The sequence below is a fragment of the Chionomys nivalis genome, chromosome 9 (assembly GCF_950005125.1).
Source record: "Chionomys nivalis chromosome 9, mChiNiv1.1, whole genome shotgun sequence".
Classification (NCBI taxonomy): domain Eukaryota; kingdom Metazoa; phylum Chordata; class Mammalia; order Rodentia; family Cricetidae; genus Chionomys; species Chionomys nivalis.
The window spans coordinates 25359233-25377400 of record NC_080094.1 but is presented as its reverse complement, the minus strand read 5'-3'; the positions used below and the strand labels follow the sequence as shown (position 1 = coordinate 25377400).

General features: G+C 51.0%; 2 protein-coding genes across 2 annotated transcripts; one reads left to right on the top strand and one right to left on the bottom strand.

Annotated features, from left to right (window-relative positions):
* Positions 1-219: 219 nt before the first annotated feature.
* Defb124 (defensin beta 124) lies at positions 220-3078 on the bottom strand. The gene is made up of 2 exons (XM_057781126.1): positions 3021-3078; positions 220-377 (listed from the first exon to the last, which is right to left on the bottom strand). The coding sequence occupies exons 1-2, from the start codon at positions 3076-3078 to the stop codon at positions 220-222; spliced, it is 216 nt and encodes a 71-aa protein (XP_057637109.1).
* Positions 3079-7191: 4113 nt separating this feature from the next.
* Rem1 (RRAD and GEM like GTPase 1) lies at positions 7192-15497 on the top strand. Its single transcript, XM_057781442.1, has 5 exons — positions 7192-7268; positions 8069-8609; positions 9555-9634; positions 13700-13901; positions 14821-15497. Exons 2-5 carry the CDS (start codon positions 8270-8272, stop codon positions 15090-15092), a joined length of 894 nt encoding a protein of 297 aa, XP_057637425.1. The 5' UTR covers positions 7192-7268; positions 8069-8269; the 3' UTR covers positions 15093-15497.
* The last annotated feature ends 2671 nt before the right edge of the window (positions 15498-18168 follow it).

The following is an 18168-nucleotide window of genomic DNA, read 5'->3' as shown; positions in this document are numbered from 1 at the left end:
CAAGAGGAAAAATCATTTTTCTGAAGTTAGTCAAAACAGGAACAGTTAGATTGATCATGAGCGCCCACTCTCCCCAGCACCGCTTCCTCCAGCCATCCCTCCCACACCTTCGACTTTATCCCCTTCCCGTGGAAAGGGACACAGTCATGCATGCAGAATACAGAGCGAGCTGGAAACATGAACTTTATTGTGGAGCAAGGGTGCCAGCGCTAGAGCGGGTTAGTCCTCTCTGGTCTTGGAGGCCGGTGGGGGCTGGTACGTGTAGGAAAGGCAGCACAGGGACGCGTCGGGACACAGGTGCATGTAGGTTTCCTGCCTCGCGCAGTAAGTTCGGCAGGCCCCTTGGCCATTCCAGCACCGTTTGAATTCACTGCTTCCTGTGTGGAGGAAGACCACAGATCATAGAGCAGCCTGTGGGTCACAGGTTAGACCACTGGTCACAAGTTGAACTACAGATTGGGCTATGCTGGTGATAGGTTAGCTCTCTGGTCAGATGTTAGACCACAAGTCATAAATGGGAGCACTGGGTTACCATGGAGGTTACAGACCTCATTCTAGGTAAGCCCGTAAGTCACGGGTTAGGCCACCAGTTAAAAGAATAATTTCTTGTCCACGTAAAAGCACCCACCAGGTACACCCTTGTTCTTCTCTTAACAGCACTATACAAATGCAGCTGGTCTCATTTCAATCCCTTTTATAATGGTGGAGAGATGAAGACTCACAGAGGTCAATAACCTTAATGAAACCATCATAGTCACATGGCAAAATCAGAGTGAAAGCCAAAAAAGCCTCCATTATACAAACTTTCCCTGGCACAAAGGGACCTCTTTCATGCCAGGCTTTAGTGTGAGAGTTTACATTCACAGAAAGGTGAAGGCTTTGGGGAACTTGGTCTTATATTTGGGGGCCATGGCATGGATGGAGCCTCTCATTTATTCACTGAGCAACTATGGAGCAGCAAAGATACCACAGTTTAAAATGAAAGAAAGTGCAGACAGGGCAATCAAAAATAAAACAAATACTTAGAGCTTGTGGTAAGTTCCTGTGGAACCAGCATACTGTGGTGGCCAGTTGGAGCAGAAGTGGGTAACAGGGGAGAACAGGAGCACTCAGGTTTGCCTGGGACAGCACATTCCAGACATGTGACCTCAAGCAAGAAGAGAACCAGGAGTGGGAGGCAGGAAGGGAAGGCTTCCCTCTGTCTTCCTAGACTGAGAGATCCCTCCAAGACCTCAGAGGATGCTGCCAGACCTGTGTACAGGTTTACTAGCCCTATAACCCTGCCTTCCAGCCCAGCAGAGCCTCTTAGACAGACCCAAAAACGGTCTCACAATCTCTTGCTGTCACAGCCTAGATGTGCATGACTAATGGTGAACAAGGCCATGTGACCCTGGCTGTCATTTCCCAGGCGAGTGACCTTGGTCTTGGATTCTTCATCTATAGCACTCTCCTTCAGAGGGTAGTCATGGGAACCAGGCACATTGTAAATGGTCAGTAAGCAGGAACCGAGGTTATCAGGGTGAAAATCAGGTGGTCAAGGCTACCAGCATCCAATCTAGGGAATTTCCCTCACTTTCCAGATAGAGAAAGGGTCTTGCCCCTAACCCACTGAGCTAGGATGGGTTTAGAAATAGAACTCTCACCTACAGTCAACACCCTTAGCATAACATCACCTTTGACCTTCCCGAGGGCTCAGAGTTGGGGTTTCCACTACCCAGTACACCGTTCATCTACTCTCAGTTCTGTATCTGTGGCTTAGGGCTGTCTCCCTCCTGTGTGTGCCCCACTCCTGCCACACTGGCCTCCTCCGCTGTTTGCCGCTTGCCATTCCCATGGTCTGAGACAGCCTTCCTTGGATCCTCTGTTCACACAGAGTTCTGCTCAAACCTTCTACAAAATGCTATAGTGTGAGGTAGGGCAAGGAGAAACAAAACAGCGCTATGGCTGTATGATGGGCACACACGGGCTCTTCAGACCGTTTCCTACCTCTGCTTAAAATGTCTTACAATGAATGTTTTCCAGTCTCATCTCACTATGTTACTCTCTATTTTTTTTCCACGTGTTAAATGTGTCTGTGATAAACTTGCCTTGTGGGCGGAGGCATAGGTCAGTGCTTAAACACGTATTTAAGTGGTATGAAGTCCTGGGTCCCATCTCCACTACCATCAAGCAAAACAGAGGAAAGAAAAGACAACCTTACCTGCTCGCTACAGCATTCTCTGTTTATGCATATTTTATGCTTTTTTCAAAACAGAAGTTTTGAAAATTTTTCTCTCATTTTTTTAGTTTATATTTTGTTATTTTTCAAGCCAGAGTCTCAAACTCACTAAGGAGGTCCAAGCCGGCCTTGAACTCTCAATCCTCTCTCCCAAGACCTGGGATTACAGGTGTGAACTATCATGCTCAGATCAAAATAAAAGGGGTTCTAGAAGCTGGGAGGATTTCTCAGTGGTTAGGCACACTTACTGCTCTATCAGAGGACCAGAGTTCGGATCCCAGCACCCACATCAGACAGTTCACACAAGGGCAAATAACACCAGCCCCATGGAGTGTGATGCTCACTCCTGGCCTCTGTGGACCTCAACACTCACTTGCACAAACACACACATACACACACCATTTTACACAGGGAAATAAAATAAATCTTCAAACGTTTTAAAGAGCTGATCAGAGCCTTCCAGCACAATCCGTCCAACCCCACATGCTAACAGTCAATTTGCCTCTATTGTTCTTATATCTGTAGCCACCGGACAGGTCATCTGTCTGCCTGTTTTCTCTCCCCACAAGCCTCCAGCAATCATAATAGTGCATAGTTTTCAAATGAGTTTCTGTGGAGTGAATCCCATTTTACAGATTAGGGAACTGAGGTGCAGGCTGATTTAACAACTGGCTATACACTGTCCCACAAATTAGTGGAACCAGAATTTAAACACTAGTCTGGCCTTCTGGACCTGGGAGCCTATTATTCATTTACACACACACACACACACACACACACACACACACACACACATGATTACCTGGTGGCACATGACCCAGGACCAGGAAAGTTACAATGAGCAGAATCCACTGTGCCATGGCCACCAAGCTCCTGGGGAGGCCGCCGGGACCAGGTCAGAGAAGAATCCAGCATAAAGTCTTGCTGCATTTCCAGCTTTTATGGGCTGCAGAGTCATGGGCAGCAAGCCCAGGTGGGAGGGTGCAGCCATGTGGTCCCAAGGCTGTTTAGCTCTCTCATGGCTAGCTCTGCGTGGACTAGTCAGCCACATCCTCCAGAGACTGCATGGCCCTTGGGTCCATTGAGGGAAAGCAGGGGAGGAAGAAGAGATGAATCTTCCCAGCTGAGAGTAAGAAAACACTTAAGAAAGGCTGGCATCTTCCCATGTGCTGGTAAATACTGACTGTCAACTCAGCAGCATCTAGAATCTCTTCGGAGGTCAACATTTAGATATGCCTGTGAGTAAGTTTCTAGGTGAGCTAATGGAGATGAGGAGACTCACCCTCAATGTGAACAGCCACTGCTTGGGCTGGGATCATCCTGGACAGAATAAAAAGGAGAACGCGAACTGAGCACCCGTATCCTCTCTCTCTCCCTCCTTCCTCCCTTCCCTCCCCACACACAAAGATGCAATAGGAGCGGCTACCTCACACTCCTGCTGCCTACCCTAATGGGCTGCACCCTCCAACTGTGAAGCAAACAAATCTTCCTCCCTTAAGCTGTTTCAGTCAGGCATTGCATCTCAACAAGGACAGAAGTAATTAATCCACTCCCTAACCACCAGGAGACCTTAAACAAACAGCCCAACCTGGAAGAGACCCAGGCTGCCACCTACAACATGATAACAAGAGTCCTTTTCTTTCTTTTCAAATTGGTTACCTTATTTTTAATTTTCTATTAGATTTATTCATTTTATTTTATGTGTTTTGTCTGCGTGTATGCATGTGCACCGTGTGCATGCATGGTGCCTGCAGAGGTCTGAAGTGGGAATAGATCCCCTCGAGCTGGACTTAGGGATGGTTGTGAGCCACCATGTGGGTGCTTAGAACCGAACCTGGGTCCTCTGCAAGAGTAGCCAGTGCTTTTAACAACTGAGCCATCTCTCCAGCCTCTGATCTACTCTGAAAATGGAAGAACACTTACTCACAGAGAGCAATAACTAACTACCTTTGGAACATTAAATGAAACGAGGTTCTCAAAGCATAGTGCCCGGAGCAGCAAACCCCACCTGAGAGAAATGAGAGCTCCCTAGCCGTACCCCAAATTTCTGAATCAAAGAGCCATGCAAGTCTTCCAGGCTTTTCTAAGACACCACTCCAGACCGAGCCACCGGGATAACACAAGTACAGTACTTAATGGTACTGAGTCTGGTACTTTATCATCTAGGTTACAGCAGGAAAGATGAGAAGGGGAAGGGCATCCCCGGCACAGGGAGCAGAACGGACCTGAAAGTGCAGGTCACAGTAGCGAGACCTACTTAAAAGAGGCCGCGATGACCACACACCACGATGGCTTAAATGCTGAGTTCAGACTTCCATGTCATAGACAAAAATATGTTCATTTGTTTGTCTGTCTTAGCAAGGTTACCTCCGGTTACTTTTTCCTTGGGAGTTAAAACAGGGCCAGGCCCTTTGGGTTTTGTCCATAGAAGCCCCACCAACACATGCCTCAAGGCCACACAGCCGGAAAGTTTCCAGGTGGTGTTCCTGACAAATTTCTTCTTGGTCAGTATTTAAAAAGTTAATAAAAGCTTGCTTAAATTGGCGGGGGGGGGGGGGGGACGACGGGATGCTCAGGGCCATACTATGCAGCCAGGCTGGCCTAGAACTTACTATGTAACCCAGGCTGACTGGAACTCACAATCCTCCTGCCTCAGCTCTCAAGTACTGGAATTCAGATGTGCACCACTGAGGCTGGCAGATTACAATTTTAAATGAAGAGACTAAAACCCAAAGAGGGGAGTTGACTCGCTTAAGCTCCCACAGTGACAGAGTTAACAGAACTAGAACTGGAAACCAGATCACCACACTCTCGGACTGTGGAGGGTGCTAGTCCAGCACAGCCCAGCCTGCAGGTAGAACAGGGAGGCTGAGGCAGCAAAGCTACCTGTTAGAAGCACAATCACATTTATGTCTTTCCCCAATGCCAGGATTTATTAATAACAACAAATCTACAGGCTAAGTCCTTTTCATTGGATGCAAGTTGCCAGACAGTCCCGATTTGACAACTGGCCCATGGCATTCTCAGGGTCTTTATTCTGATCTCGATTATTAACATTATACTTCACACAGTTTCAAGTATGTACATGTCTACACAGGTCTATAGCTGTGTGTGTATGTATTGGGTATGAGTGTGTGTATGTGTGTGTGTTATAGAGTTTAACAAGGGGTTAAAGCAGCCACAGAGGTCAAGGGGTATTAGTGGAAGCAGAGGGCATATAGGACCAGAGAAGTCACTGCCAGTGGTTAGACGACATACTAACAACACAAGTGGAGAGCTTCTGGAGGTTCACAGACCCCGGACACAGGGTTGAGCTGCAGCCAGAGAGGCAGCCAGGACCAGTCTGACCACATAAGTAGATGGACAACGGATGGATGAATGGTAACAATAAGGGCATGCCAAATAGTGGAGACTCTGCTGAGCTGAAGCTTTGGATAATTGGGAGATCTGTTGGTCCCTTTTCACACTCACACTCACACACACACACACACACACACACACACACGAGAGCAGGTGGTCACATGACAGGTCTGTGGGGATGGTACCATGGCTGCATCACTTGTCCTTTCTGTGAGGTCCAGAGAGGGCGCTGTGCCCTTTTCTAATCTGGTGCTCTGTATGTATGTGCAGGCTCCATACACCAATGAGCCTGGATAGGACCAGTGTGAACAGATACACTAATAGAATTGTCTATTGGTCTCCACCTTGTGGGTGGTGCCGGACGGGTGGTAGTGTCTACAGGCCACTCTGCAGGTGCAGTCAAAATGAAGCCAACGGCCACTTCCTAAAATGGGGTCAGCCAAGGCGAGGCACAACCTGAAAGCCACTGTTCTACTGAAACTTGGAACAGAGCAGAGCCTGATCTCCAGGCTGCGGAAGGGAGTCAGACCAGAGGGAGTTTGTTACTGAGGGGGCTGAGCCAGCATACCCTGCTGTGTGGATCTGTTCCAAACCAGGCACCTGGAGTCCCTCAACCATGATGACCAGGAGCCCCACCCACAGGTACAGTGTGGCCTCCACAGCACACACACACACACACAATACACATACACACACACACAATACACACAACACACACACATACACACCTAAATCCTCTCAAGAGCTAAAGGGGCTCCTACCCCAAAGAGCTCGAGTCCTGGCCTTGTAGTCAGCTTCTTTCTCCTTTGCCAAGATCAGTATCTCTCCTGTTCCCACATGCCTAAAAGGTTTAAAGGAATAGTTAGCTAACTGATGGATAGATAGGGCCAGTGTGATGGCTCAGTAGGTAAAGGCTCAGAACTCAAGCCGGGCAACCTGAGTTCAATCCCCAATATCCATAGACGGAGAGAACCAACCTCCTCCAAGCTGTCATCTGCCATCTGCACAGGTGCCTTGGCAACCTCTCCCTGCCCACCCACCCCGAAAAAATAAATGTTTTTAAGTATTTTTTTAAAAGGGGACAGTAAACTAAAAGACAGATTCTTTTGTCCCTGCGAATCACCAGCAAGTGAATGATGAGTGAATTAATGATATCTGAATCCGACATTCTGAAGTCTCCCCAACAGAGTATGTGGGCTCTTCCTCCAAGACCGCTTTTCAAAATTAACCCTCCACCCAGAGCTTCTCAAAGGGTGTTCTGGGAATTATCTGCATCTGTTATCACTTGGACATTTGTTTAAAATGCAGACTTCTGAACTCCGAGCCCAGTTCTACCGCATGGCCTCCCTTGAAAGGTGGAACCTGGGGCTCTGAACATCGACCAAGAGGCTTCCGTCCAGGGCTGAAGTTGGTGTACTCGGTAGATGGACACAGAGGGACTTACAGACCCAGGAATAAACTCCCTCTCCTGGCACTCCATTCCTACACTGCCACCCCTACGTGGAGGACTGGAGGCGGAGGTCTGCAGGGCGGGGACCCGGGCTGGCTTGACAGGGCGGGGCCGCACGGGGCGGGGTGGCTCTGGACCGGGCGGGACGGGACAGGCCCGAGGGGCTGCGTACCGAGGCCGGGGAATAGCGGAGTACTCAGCAGCTGCAGCAACGGGAACTCGGAGCCTCCACGCATCAAGGTAAACTTGCCTGTCCGAGCGGAGTTCTCCGGTCGCCTGCAGAGTGTGGTCCGAGGACTAGTAGCCTCGAACCCGCGTCCCGGAGGGTGCGGGATGGCAGAGCTAGGGGAGCCTGGCACAAGGAACGCCACCATCACGCCCGAGCGCCCCAGGACTTGGGACTCACATCCAGGACCGGGAGTTGGGAAAGTTCCAGCTCAGACTCCCCGAAAAAACACTTGAGTCCTGAGCCCGGTAGGCTCCTTTCCTGCACCCTGTTCTGTCACCAAACCAGTTGCTGGGTCCCTCGCGGCTTCTGTCCCCCAACAAAAGCTGGAGGCCATGGCGCCAGCGGCTCCTGAATTTTTCACGCAGGGGCGGACCGGGCACGCCGTTCCCATGGCACCAGGGCACTCGGGTTACAGCCAGAGAGATCCCTGGAGCCCCTCGCCCTTGTTGGGCACCAACGCGCCCCTCCCTTTCTCTTCAAACTCTGCCTGAAGGTATCAGGCAGCGGGAATAAACTTCCCAGAGGCCTCAATCCTCCTCAGCATCCCCCCCAACCCTGAACAAGTGAAGGAGACTGGTGGGGAAGGGGGAAGGGGGCGGTCCGATGTTTCCTGTAGGGAGGGTCTCAGATCCTGAAGGGGAAGGACCGGTCCGGGTAGGCAGCATGGGCTATGGATGCTTTAGGTGTCTCAGCTCGCTGCAGCCATTCTCCGGTCTGTGTCAAGGGGAAAGGGTCATCCTCGGAATTTGGAGATCTGCTTCGGGGTGTGTCAGCCTCTATGAGTTTACAGCCTTGCCCTCGCCCCTTCTAGGCGGACCCCGGTGGACTCTAGGCCTGAAACCAGCAACCCCCAACCCCAAGGAGCTGAAGAGCTCTCCCCCCTCCCCCGTTGAACCAGAGAGGACTCTGGAGGAAGTCGTTTGCACAGTTTATCAGGACCCGGAGAAGAAGGCACTTACTGCCCAGTCACCTTCTTTTAGAAGGAAGGAAGGAGCCAGGGAAAAGACTGAGGATGACACTTAACACCCAACAGGAAGCGAAGACCACCCTGCGCCGCCGAGCCAGCACTCCGCTACCCCTGTCATCCCGGGGCCACCAGCCTGGCCGCCTGTGCACGGCACCCCCTACTCAACCCCAGCATTCCCGACTGGGTCAGTCGGCCTCCCTCAACCCTCCCATTCGAAAACCTTCCCCCGCCCAGGATGGATGGTCCTCTGAATCCAGCGACTCTGAAGGCTCTTGGGAAGCCCTCTACCGGGTAGTGCTGCTTGGAGACCCTGGGGTCGGGAAGACCAGTCTGGCCAGTCTCTTCGCAGGGAAGCAAGAGCGGGACCTCCATGAACAGCTGGGAGGTAAGAGCCCTGTGGGGTGAGTCAGGCAGGTAACAGGACAGAAAAGCCTGTCACCAGGGGCACGGGATTACAGAGAACAGAGAGTTGTGCAGGTCACACGCTGTTCAACATATAGGAGCAGTCAAGCATGCTAAGAAGTAAATGATGCTCATCTAGGGCTGGGCAGGGCCTAGAGGAGGGAAACTGGGTGAAAAGTAATGATTTGTCTCCATGTCATAAGGGAAGAAACTCTGAAACTGTGTGTGTCAAGAAATGACAGGCTTCCACCCAGCTCAGAAACTCCCAGCCCCAAGTCCTCAACCTCTCTCCCCTCCCATCCCTAAGCCCCCAACAAAACTAATGCTCTTCTCAAATAGAGGCTTCCAGACCTCCAGTTCTGAGCTATAGATTGCTCTACTCCCCTGAAGTGCATTTAACACACAGGTCAGGAGCTGCAGGACAATCAGAGTCGGTCAGATGACAGGAAGATAGGCCTCTGCGGGGCAGGCTTCGAGGGCACAGGGTATGAAGGGAAGGTATGAAGTGGCTAAGCACAGAGAGAGGATGGGGACCATCTGACCAGTTCCCTTCTCCAGTCCCGACCTTCGTGGGAGTCATGTACATATGCTCACACGTGTGTTACAGTTGGGGAGACTGAGGTCTGAGATAATATGATCTGCCTGAGTTAGAGTCCAGAGCAGGCTGGGGAGGATTCCCAGGTTAACCCCACCAGTCCATGTTCATTCAACTGACAAGAGCCAGCTTCTTGCGCCTGCCTGCCATGTACCATGTACTATGCTCACAAAACTGGGGACACATGAACACCTAACAGGGACTTTTGACCACCAGGAAAGACAGAACTCCCTACCCCAAGGAAATGTGACTGACAAGAACGGGCAGTAAGGGAACACCGTGTCTGCAGTGGCCCACTCCACCCTGAGATTGTCCTCTCCCGCTTGATTGCAGATGTGTACGAGAGAACCCTCTCGGTGGACGGAGAGGACACCACACTGCTGGTCATGGACACCTGGGAGGCTGAGAAACTGGTACGACACTGTAAGCCTGGGAAGATGAGGGATGCTAAACCTAATAGCAGATGCCTGTCTCCTGGGATACAGAGAGCAAGGCTTAGGGCAGGGACCTGTCTCGCCCCTCCCCCAAACATACACCTTTTCCTAAGGCAGGAGAACCTCATAGCCTTACCCTCTTTCCTCATTTCACCAATCGCCCTCCCAGCAGACATCCCAGAATGCACCTCTCCATTTGCATGCCTCCTCATCCTTATGGCACTCCCACATTTGCCAAAGCAAAATCCATTGGATTTGACCCCAGAATGCCTAAGGGTGACACACACACACCTTCCTTCTTCTTACTAGTTGTGCAGCTTTGTGCAATCAATAGACTTACCCTGAATTTCGATCTTCTCATCTGATAAATGGGCTAAGCATCTTCTTTTTTAATTGTTGCTACTGCTATTTGCTTACAAAAAGTTCTGGGGATCAAACCCAGGACCTAGAGCCAGCTCTGCACGTGTCTTCTCAATGAGCAGGTTGTATCTTAGCCACATCATCAGCTGGTTTTGTTTTGTCTCGTCTTTAATTCTGATGCCGTTCCGCAGTGGTGAGCCCAGTGTGGAGCATGAAAAGAGCGCTAAGCAGGAGTGGAGAACTGTCTGGGGGATGTGTGGTGCTAGGGAGGTCATGAAAATGGAAAACCAAAGGTTACCATCCCCTTCCCCCTGCCAGAACAGAAATGTGATGGCTTACTTTCCTCTTGCTACATAACATACGCTCATTGTAGGGCTTTGAGAAATTAGTTGAAGATGAACGGGGGATACAGCCTAATTGTAGAGTGCCTGTAGGCACACTGAATTACAAGGCTCTGAGTTCAGTCCCCAGCACTGCACAAACTAGGTATGATGGTGCATGCCTATAATCCCAGTAGCTAAAGGCAGAGGATGCCGAAGTTTGAAGCCATTGTTGACTACATGGTGAGTTCAAGGCTAGCCTTAGCTTACATGAGATTGTGTCTCAAAAGGGGGGAGGGGGAGAATAGAAGGAGACAAGACATCAGCAGGGATATCCTCTCTCTACAGGGATTCAGCTGACAAAACCTTGCACCTGCCCACCATGTGCCAAGTACTATAGTCACGGATAAGGAAACATGACACCTAAGGGGGCTTTTTGAGCACCAGAAAAGAACATGGAGTGACTGGTTGTTTCACCTTTTCCCTAAACTTAAGCCCATAAAGGAAGCTAAGCATACAGTGTTGGGCCATGCAATGAGTCTGAGACCAGCCTGGACTACATAGTGAGTTCCAGGACATCTGGTGCTGTGTGGAGAGACCTTGTTTAATAGATAAATAAATAAATAAATAAACAAGTGGGCAGTGTTGAGTGGCGGACAGCACCGCTGATAGAACCAACGGAGAGAATGAAGGGACCGTGTGGGCAGTTCCTTTTCATTAGGTAAATGTTTCTCCATTTTTTAAGATTTTTTTATTGTATACTTTTTTATTTTGTGTGTGACACATGCAGAAGTCAGAAGGCAGTCTGCTGAAATCGGTTTTCTAGTCTTACCTTGTGGGTCTGGTGCTATCTCACCAGCCCTGGCATCAAATTCTTTATCCTCCTGCTTTGGCCTCCCCAGTGCCACAACTACAGGCATGCATCACCATGTCTGGTATGGCCAATAACTTTCAACAAGTATAAAAGGAAGTCTGGGTAGGGATGGCCGTGATGGTGTTTGTAAAACAGGAGCTGGGGTTTATGGAGCACCCTCCCCACCCCCACCTCCGACACTGGGAAGCCCTGGCATACACTGTGATGTACAATTAAAGTGGTACATACAGTTGATCTTCTACTTCCCTTTCTGTCAACAAGGAAACAGGTGTTCAGAGGGGTTAATGTGTCCAAAGTTCTCAAAGAGCAGGCACACTCATGCCCAGATCTACAGAATCCACCGCTCATACTGGTACTGTGTCCCCATCTGCCTGGGAGCATCAGTTTCTGAACCTTCTTTAGCTTGAGTTTCACTTCTTCACCCGCTTCATTAGAAACACTTGTTAGAGGCTGGGTGGTGGTGGCTCACACCTTTAATCCCAGCGCTCGGGAGGCAGAGACAGGCAGATCTCTGTGAGTTCAAGGCAAGCCTGGTCTACAAGAGCTAGTTCTAGGACAGGCTCCAAAGCGACACAGAAAAACCCTGTCTTTGGAAAAAAGAAAAGAAAAGGAATGATTGTTAGGTGTCTATAGTGGACCAGGATGCTGAAGACCGTGGAGTAAATGAGTCAGACAAGGTGCTAGTCTCATGGAACTCGAGGGCCACATGGGGAAGAGCTGTTTTCGGGATACAGTAGAATACTGTGGGTTAGTCAGTGAGTTGGGCAGACCAATCAAAAGCCAGGCATGGGACCTGCAAAATGACTAAACCCGGACAGAGGGGCCTGCCACCAAGCTAGACAGCCAGGGATTTACCCCATACAGCGGAAGGAGAGAATCGCTCTTAAAAGCTGTCCTCTGACCTCACCACTGCATCCAAACTTTTGGTTTTTGGTACTTTTTGTGATGTGGGCTCTGGGAATCAAAATCAGTCAAGTTCAGATCCTCGTGTGTGTGTGTGTGTGGTAAGCCTTTACCCCGTGACCTACCTCTAGGCCCTGAGATGCTGCATCTGTCTGATTCTACCCAAAGGCTACTTGGCCTGGAAATGACCAACACAGCGGTTGAGCGGGCACAGACACCCCTACCGAGCAAGGACCTGACACTTCTCTGTTCACCTGTCCCACGTTCCAGCTTCTCCTCACTCACAGTCCTTCCCAGTCAGCCTTTCCCACCCTAGCCTGGCTGACTCAACCCTTTCTCTGCACCGCTTCCTGCCATTGGGCCTGCTCCTCCTTCCAAGCCCTGCCCACTGACTCACTGGGGAGCCCTCCCAAACCGGCCAGGCTTTACCTGCCCCCTCACACCACGTCTCCCTCCTCTGGCACTTTTGAGGTCCCTCCTGATGGCCCTCCCCACCCCTTCCCATAGCCTGCCTTCCAGAACATCGGCCTTGAGGACAGGAACCAGTCCTCATTAGAGTCTTTGAAATCTTCACTCCTGAAGCACTGTGTCCGTTATTCTGGTTCTCCTTTCCTTGGTCAAAGGACTAGAAAGAGCTCTGCGACCTAAGTGTCCCTTTCCACTTCCATCCCTCTCTGTCCTTACACCCCACAGTGACCTTTCAGCTCTCTCTCCAAAACTGTACTGAGAAAGGCCTCCCCTGAATTCAGTCTCCTCTCCTCTCCTCTCTCTCTCTCTCTCTCTCTCTCTCTCTCTCTCTCTCACACACACACACACACACCACACACACACACTTTGTTTTATTACAGTTTGAGTAAGTGTGTATGTTGTATGTGTGTGGTGATGTGTGTGTATGAGGGCAGGTACACACTTTCCATGTGCAGGCGTGAAGGTCAGAGGACAGCTTTTGGAGCTGGTTCTCTCCTCCCACTGTGGGATCCAGGAATCATATTCATGCTTTCACTGCAAGCTCTTTTACCCACTGGGCCTTCTCAGTGGCCCTCTCTTCCTTTTTTCTTTGAATTCTGGATTGCAGAAAGACTAAAGAACCGTGTCCCAAGCCCAAACTCTCCTCACAAACTAGATAGAGCTAAATGAGTCAGGTCTGCCGGGACACACATATAGGTCCAGGACTCCAGGGGCTGAAGCAGGAGAATTGCCTCAAGATCAAAACCACTCTGGTCTGGAGCTTGAGACCTTGTCAAAAGAAGGAAAGGAGGAGGGGGGAAGAGGAGGAGGAAGAAGACAAGGCTCAATAGGCAAAGCAAGACGCCTCTTGCAGGAGAGGGTTCCCCGCTCAGTTTCTGTCCAAAGTCAAGGGAAGAGGGAGGAATGCAAGGTAGCCTATGTCAGATTTCCCGAGCAAGAAACCGAGGCTCGGAGAATCAGCAGTTTTCCCAAGGTGGCACGGGGCATTATGATAGAATTTGTTCCCCAAGACTATCCAGAATGGAACCTGTACCTACTCCACCCTTTAGACCAAGGAAGCCTCTTTGTCAGCCAGGGCGAGGCACCCTCTGAGGCTGGGCCTGGGCCCCTCCCCCGCAGGATGAAAGCTGGAGCCAGGAGTCGTGCCTGCAGGCGGGCAGCGCCTACATCATCGTGTACTCCGTCGCGGATCGCAGCAGTTTCGAGAGCGCCTCGGAGCTCCGGATCCAGCTGAGGCGCACGCATCAGGCCGACCACGTGCCCATCATCCTGGTGGGCAACAAGGCCGACCTGGCCCGCTGCAGGGAGGTCTCCGTAGAAGGTGAGTTCTCTGCCCACCGCTCCTCTCTCCTTCAGCCTTACTGCTCCTCCTCCGGTGCTCACCTCAGAGAAGGTCTGTACCCTCCACCTGACGCATTCCTGCAACTACCTACCAGGCCTCATCCTCTCTCACCTCCCAAATCGGTACCCGAGTTCTACAGTCCCCTCACACCATACTCCAAGTCTCTGTCCTATCTTGCCATCCCCAGTGTCCCAGTCCCTATATTTCTCTAGCCCTATTCAATCATTCCTCCTTGACGCTGACAGAAATTTCCAGAACCATAGCTTACCTTGTGACCTTTGCTTAAAATTCCCCCTGTAAACTCCCCTGGTAATCAGAGACCAAATATCTACCAGTTGAAAATGGCCTCTAGTGGCCCCAGTATAAATTGGGGAGATTATAAATTCAAACTTTGGATGAAACAGTGTATTGGCCAATAATTACAAACTGAAACTTTTAAAGGTAGGTATAAATTGTATTTACAGTGGGAGAGGAATAGTTTAAAAAGTTCCATATTTCTAGTGGGGTCCATAAGATCTTAAAACAACCCTAGTTGAGAGGTCGAATCTGCAGGCTCGTTCTGCTGAGTATCAGCCAGTCCCCAGACCCAGCTGACGTCTCAAAGCTCCTTATCATTTGCCTCTGGGTTCCCTGAATTAAGTAGGCACAGGGGAAATTGCTCATGTGCCTTTAATCCTAGTCCTGGGGGTGGGGGTGGGGAGCCGAGGCAGGAGGTGCTCTGTGAGTTCAAGGCCATCCTGGTCTAAAGAGCTAGTTCTAGGACAGCCAAAGCCACACAAAGAAACTGATCCTGGGGCAGGAGTGTGTGTGTGTGGGTGCTTCCTGAGAGTCTGAACACACCTCTTTCCACCTTTATCTACTCCTTCTATCTATGGTTCCGGCCTCCCCTCCCACTTAGAGGGCCGCGCCTGTGCAGTGGTGTTTGATTGCAAGTTCATCGAGACTTCAGCCACTCTACAACACAACGTGATGGAGCTCTTTGAGGGCGTAGTGCGACAACTGCGCCTGCGCCGCCAGGACAGCACGGCCCCTGAGCCACCTTCACCGCGACGACGGGCTAGCCTGGGCCAGCGCGCCCGACGCTTCCTGGCACGCCTGACAGCACGCAGCGCACAACGCCGGGCACTCAAGGCCCGCTCCAAGTCCTGCCACAATCTAGCTGTGCTCTGAGGCGAGCACCTCTCTGGGATGATGGGACACTGTGGTGCCACCAAGGGCCAAAGGTGTGTCGCCTCAAGTCTGAGTAGTGGACTTTGCCTGTTGCCAGGAAGGCCAGAGAGCATCACCAGGAGCCAGAGCTTTAAGGACCGAGCCTTCTTCCCCGGGGAAGTGACGGGTGGACTATGGGGCTGTAAACCCACGCTGGGCACAAGTAGGGTTTTGGTTCTTGTTTTGTTTTTTTTGTTTTGTTTTGTTTTGTTTTATACAGAGTGGGTGTCTTTTTATAAAACTCTTGTCCCTGGGCTGTGACCAACGCTCAGAACATTCCGCATCGAGCCAGTCCAGGATGTCCTGTCTGATGCATGGACCTCACTTCCTGGGCTCTTCTAGGCATCTCCTCCTCCTCACCAAACAGCTAACTTGACTAAAGACTGGTTTGGCCTGCTGGCCTTGTTGTCTTGGACAATCAATAAAGTCAATGAATTAATTATGTGCTCGAGCCCTCCCCCTCCCTGCTGGATTTAGTTTCTTCCCCAGGCCCAGGAGATACACGCACTGTGGACCACGTGACTACCACAGTTCCGAATGACCTGCCATTTGCTCCTTTCCCTAGAATTCATCCTGGCACTGAGGGTGGTGCCAGCTTGTGCCAAGCCGTCACTCTGTCACACATGCTAGGAAGCTCTGGCATGGAGCTGCACACCCAACCCCTGTTATTTTTGTGCATGCGTGTGTTCCGTTTGCACACCGCCTAAGACTGCTAACCTCCTGTGGCCACTTAGGAAAAGGAGGTTCCAAGCGGGAAGGAAGGAGCCCAGAAACATGCAGCTGCTCTAAGGGAGGCCACTAAGATCCCCAGTGCTATGAAGCCCCCTACCACAGTTCTCTTGACGAGGGGATAGGGTGAATAGCTCAGTCAACAACTCAGATGAGGTCCTGAGTTCCATACCCAAAACTTAGGCAAAGAACCAGCCTGATGCTACAACCCTATAAGCCCAGCACCTTGGAGGGAGAGACCAGTGGATCCTGGAACTCACAGGCCAGCCGCCCTGCCTTATTTGGTGAGCCTGGGGCCAGTCAGAGGCATTGTCTCTGAAAATGAGATGGGCAGATGACCTCTGCCCTATATACACACATAGAGTGACAGGAGATACAGGTGTGATTAAAGATTCAAGCTTCTTGCAACAGTGGGGTCATTGGTTTGATCCCACCCTAACACTGAAAACCAAAAGCAATTAAAATTCTACAGGGGAGGTGGGAATAGCGGCACATACCCATAACCACAGAACTCAGGAGGTTGAGGCAAAAGAATCAAAGCCAATCTAGCCTTCCAGGGAAGGGACAGGGAAATTAGGTACATACCTGGAACGTTACTACTCAATGCATGCAGAGGCAGGAGGATCCCCTGAAACTTCAAAGCCATCCTGGTCTACAAAGCAAGTTCCAGGCCAGCCAGGTCTAAGTACCCTGGCACTAGCTCAAAACAATGGAAGGGCAAATATTTTTTCTAACACAATTTTGCATATAATTTAAGGGGGCTGGCAGGAATTCCATGGAACTCAGTCCATTAATCCCAGGATAGACACTAATTTAGTCCAGTGCATTCGTTTTCCAAATGTGGAAAGTGGAGCCCTGAGAGGAGCAGAGAGCACTCCAGGGTCACCAGTCAGTGAGTTCCAGGCCCCCAGGATCCAGCCCCCTCCTCTGACCTCTCTTGGCTGTGAGGGATGAAGGACACAGTGAGGCTTCCCGCTTGCCTGGGGACCCAGCTGGGTGTAGGGGTGAGGTCAGGAGTTTCCATGTCGGTGGGATGGGGGAGGCGGGACTGTCACGACTTTGAGAAGAGAACAAGATGCAAACTGTTTGGATCATTCTGCCTCTGACTCCTGACACCTCTGCCTCCAACCAAATGCCCCCCCACCCCCCACCCCCACCCCCCGCCAGACTCCTGGACCCTGCACGGGAGTCACCCATGGCCCGGTGCAGAGGACGAGGTGCAGAAAGAAAAACAAGTGCCCTGGGGTGTCCAGTTCCCCCAGGCTCACCAGCTCACTGGTCACCAGTCATGCCCAGGAAGTGGAGGAGGGTCTCCCTACCCGAAGTTGTCTCCGGCCTGCGGTCGAGAATGGGGGTGGGAGGCTGTAGCTGTGGAAAGTTGGCAAAGGCTGCCGGCAGCAGCCGGGAGAGTGGAAAAAATGATATCAAACCCGGAAAAATGCAGGCCGGATGGAGGGCCGGGTGCGAGGGCGGGAGGAGGGGAAGACAGCTGCCTGGACTGAGACCCAGAGGGAAGGCTGATGGAGTTTCCCAGCAGGCCTCAGGACGTGGACAAGCGCTCTCCTTCCCTCTGTTCTTGCTCCACCGGTATTTACTGAGGGTCTACTATGTGCCAAGGCAGAGAGCCAGTTCCTCGGGAGACGCTGCTGGCTGCTAGAGCTCACCCTCCATGGTGGGAAGGTATGCGCAAGAGAGCAACCTATTGGATAAAGGAGTCACCGGGAAAGGTGGCCATCAAGGAAGACAGTGAGGAAAGTGAAGCCAGAAAGAGAAGGGAAGCCAGGATGGGGGAAGGGTGTGTGCAAGGCAGTGGTGGCACAGGCCTTTAATCCCAGACTTGGGAGGCAGAGACAGGTGGATCTCTGTGAGTTTGAAGCCAGCCTAATCTACAAAGCAAGTTCCGGGACATCCAGGAGTGTTACACAGAGAAACTCTGTCTTCAAAAAACCAAACCAAACCAAAACAAAACAAAAAAGATGTATGACAATTCTCTGTCCCAAACTTGACTCTAGAAGTAACTGTTTTAAAATGCATAAAATGGGGGTGAGGTGGCTCGGTGCTGTACAGGGCTCAAGGACCCAAGTTCCATCCTCGGAACCCATGCAAAAAACCAGGCTTGTGACCCCAACACCGAGGAGACAGACATACAGACCACTGACCTTCATGGCACCGCCATCCTAGCTTCTTCTATGAGCTTTAGATCCCACTGAGAAATCCTGTCTCGAATTTACAAGGTAACCTGAAGTGGCACATGCCTTTAGTCCCAGTGCTAGGGAGGCAGAGGCAGAATGATTTCAGTTCAAGGCCA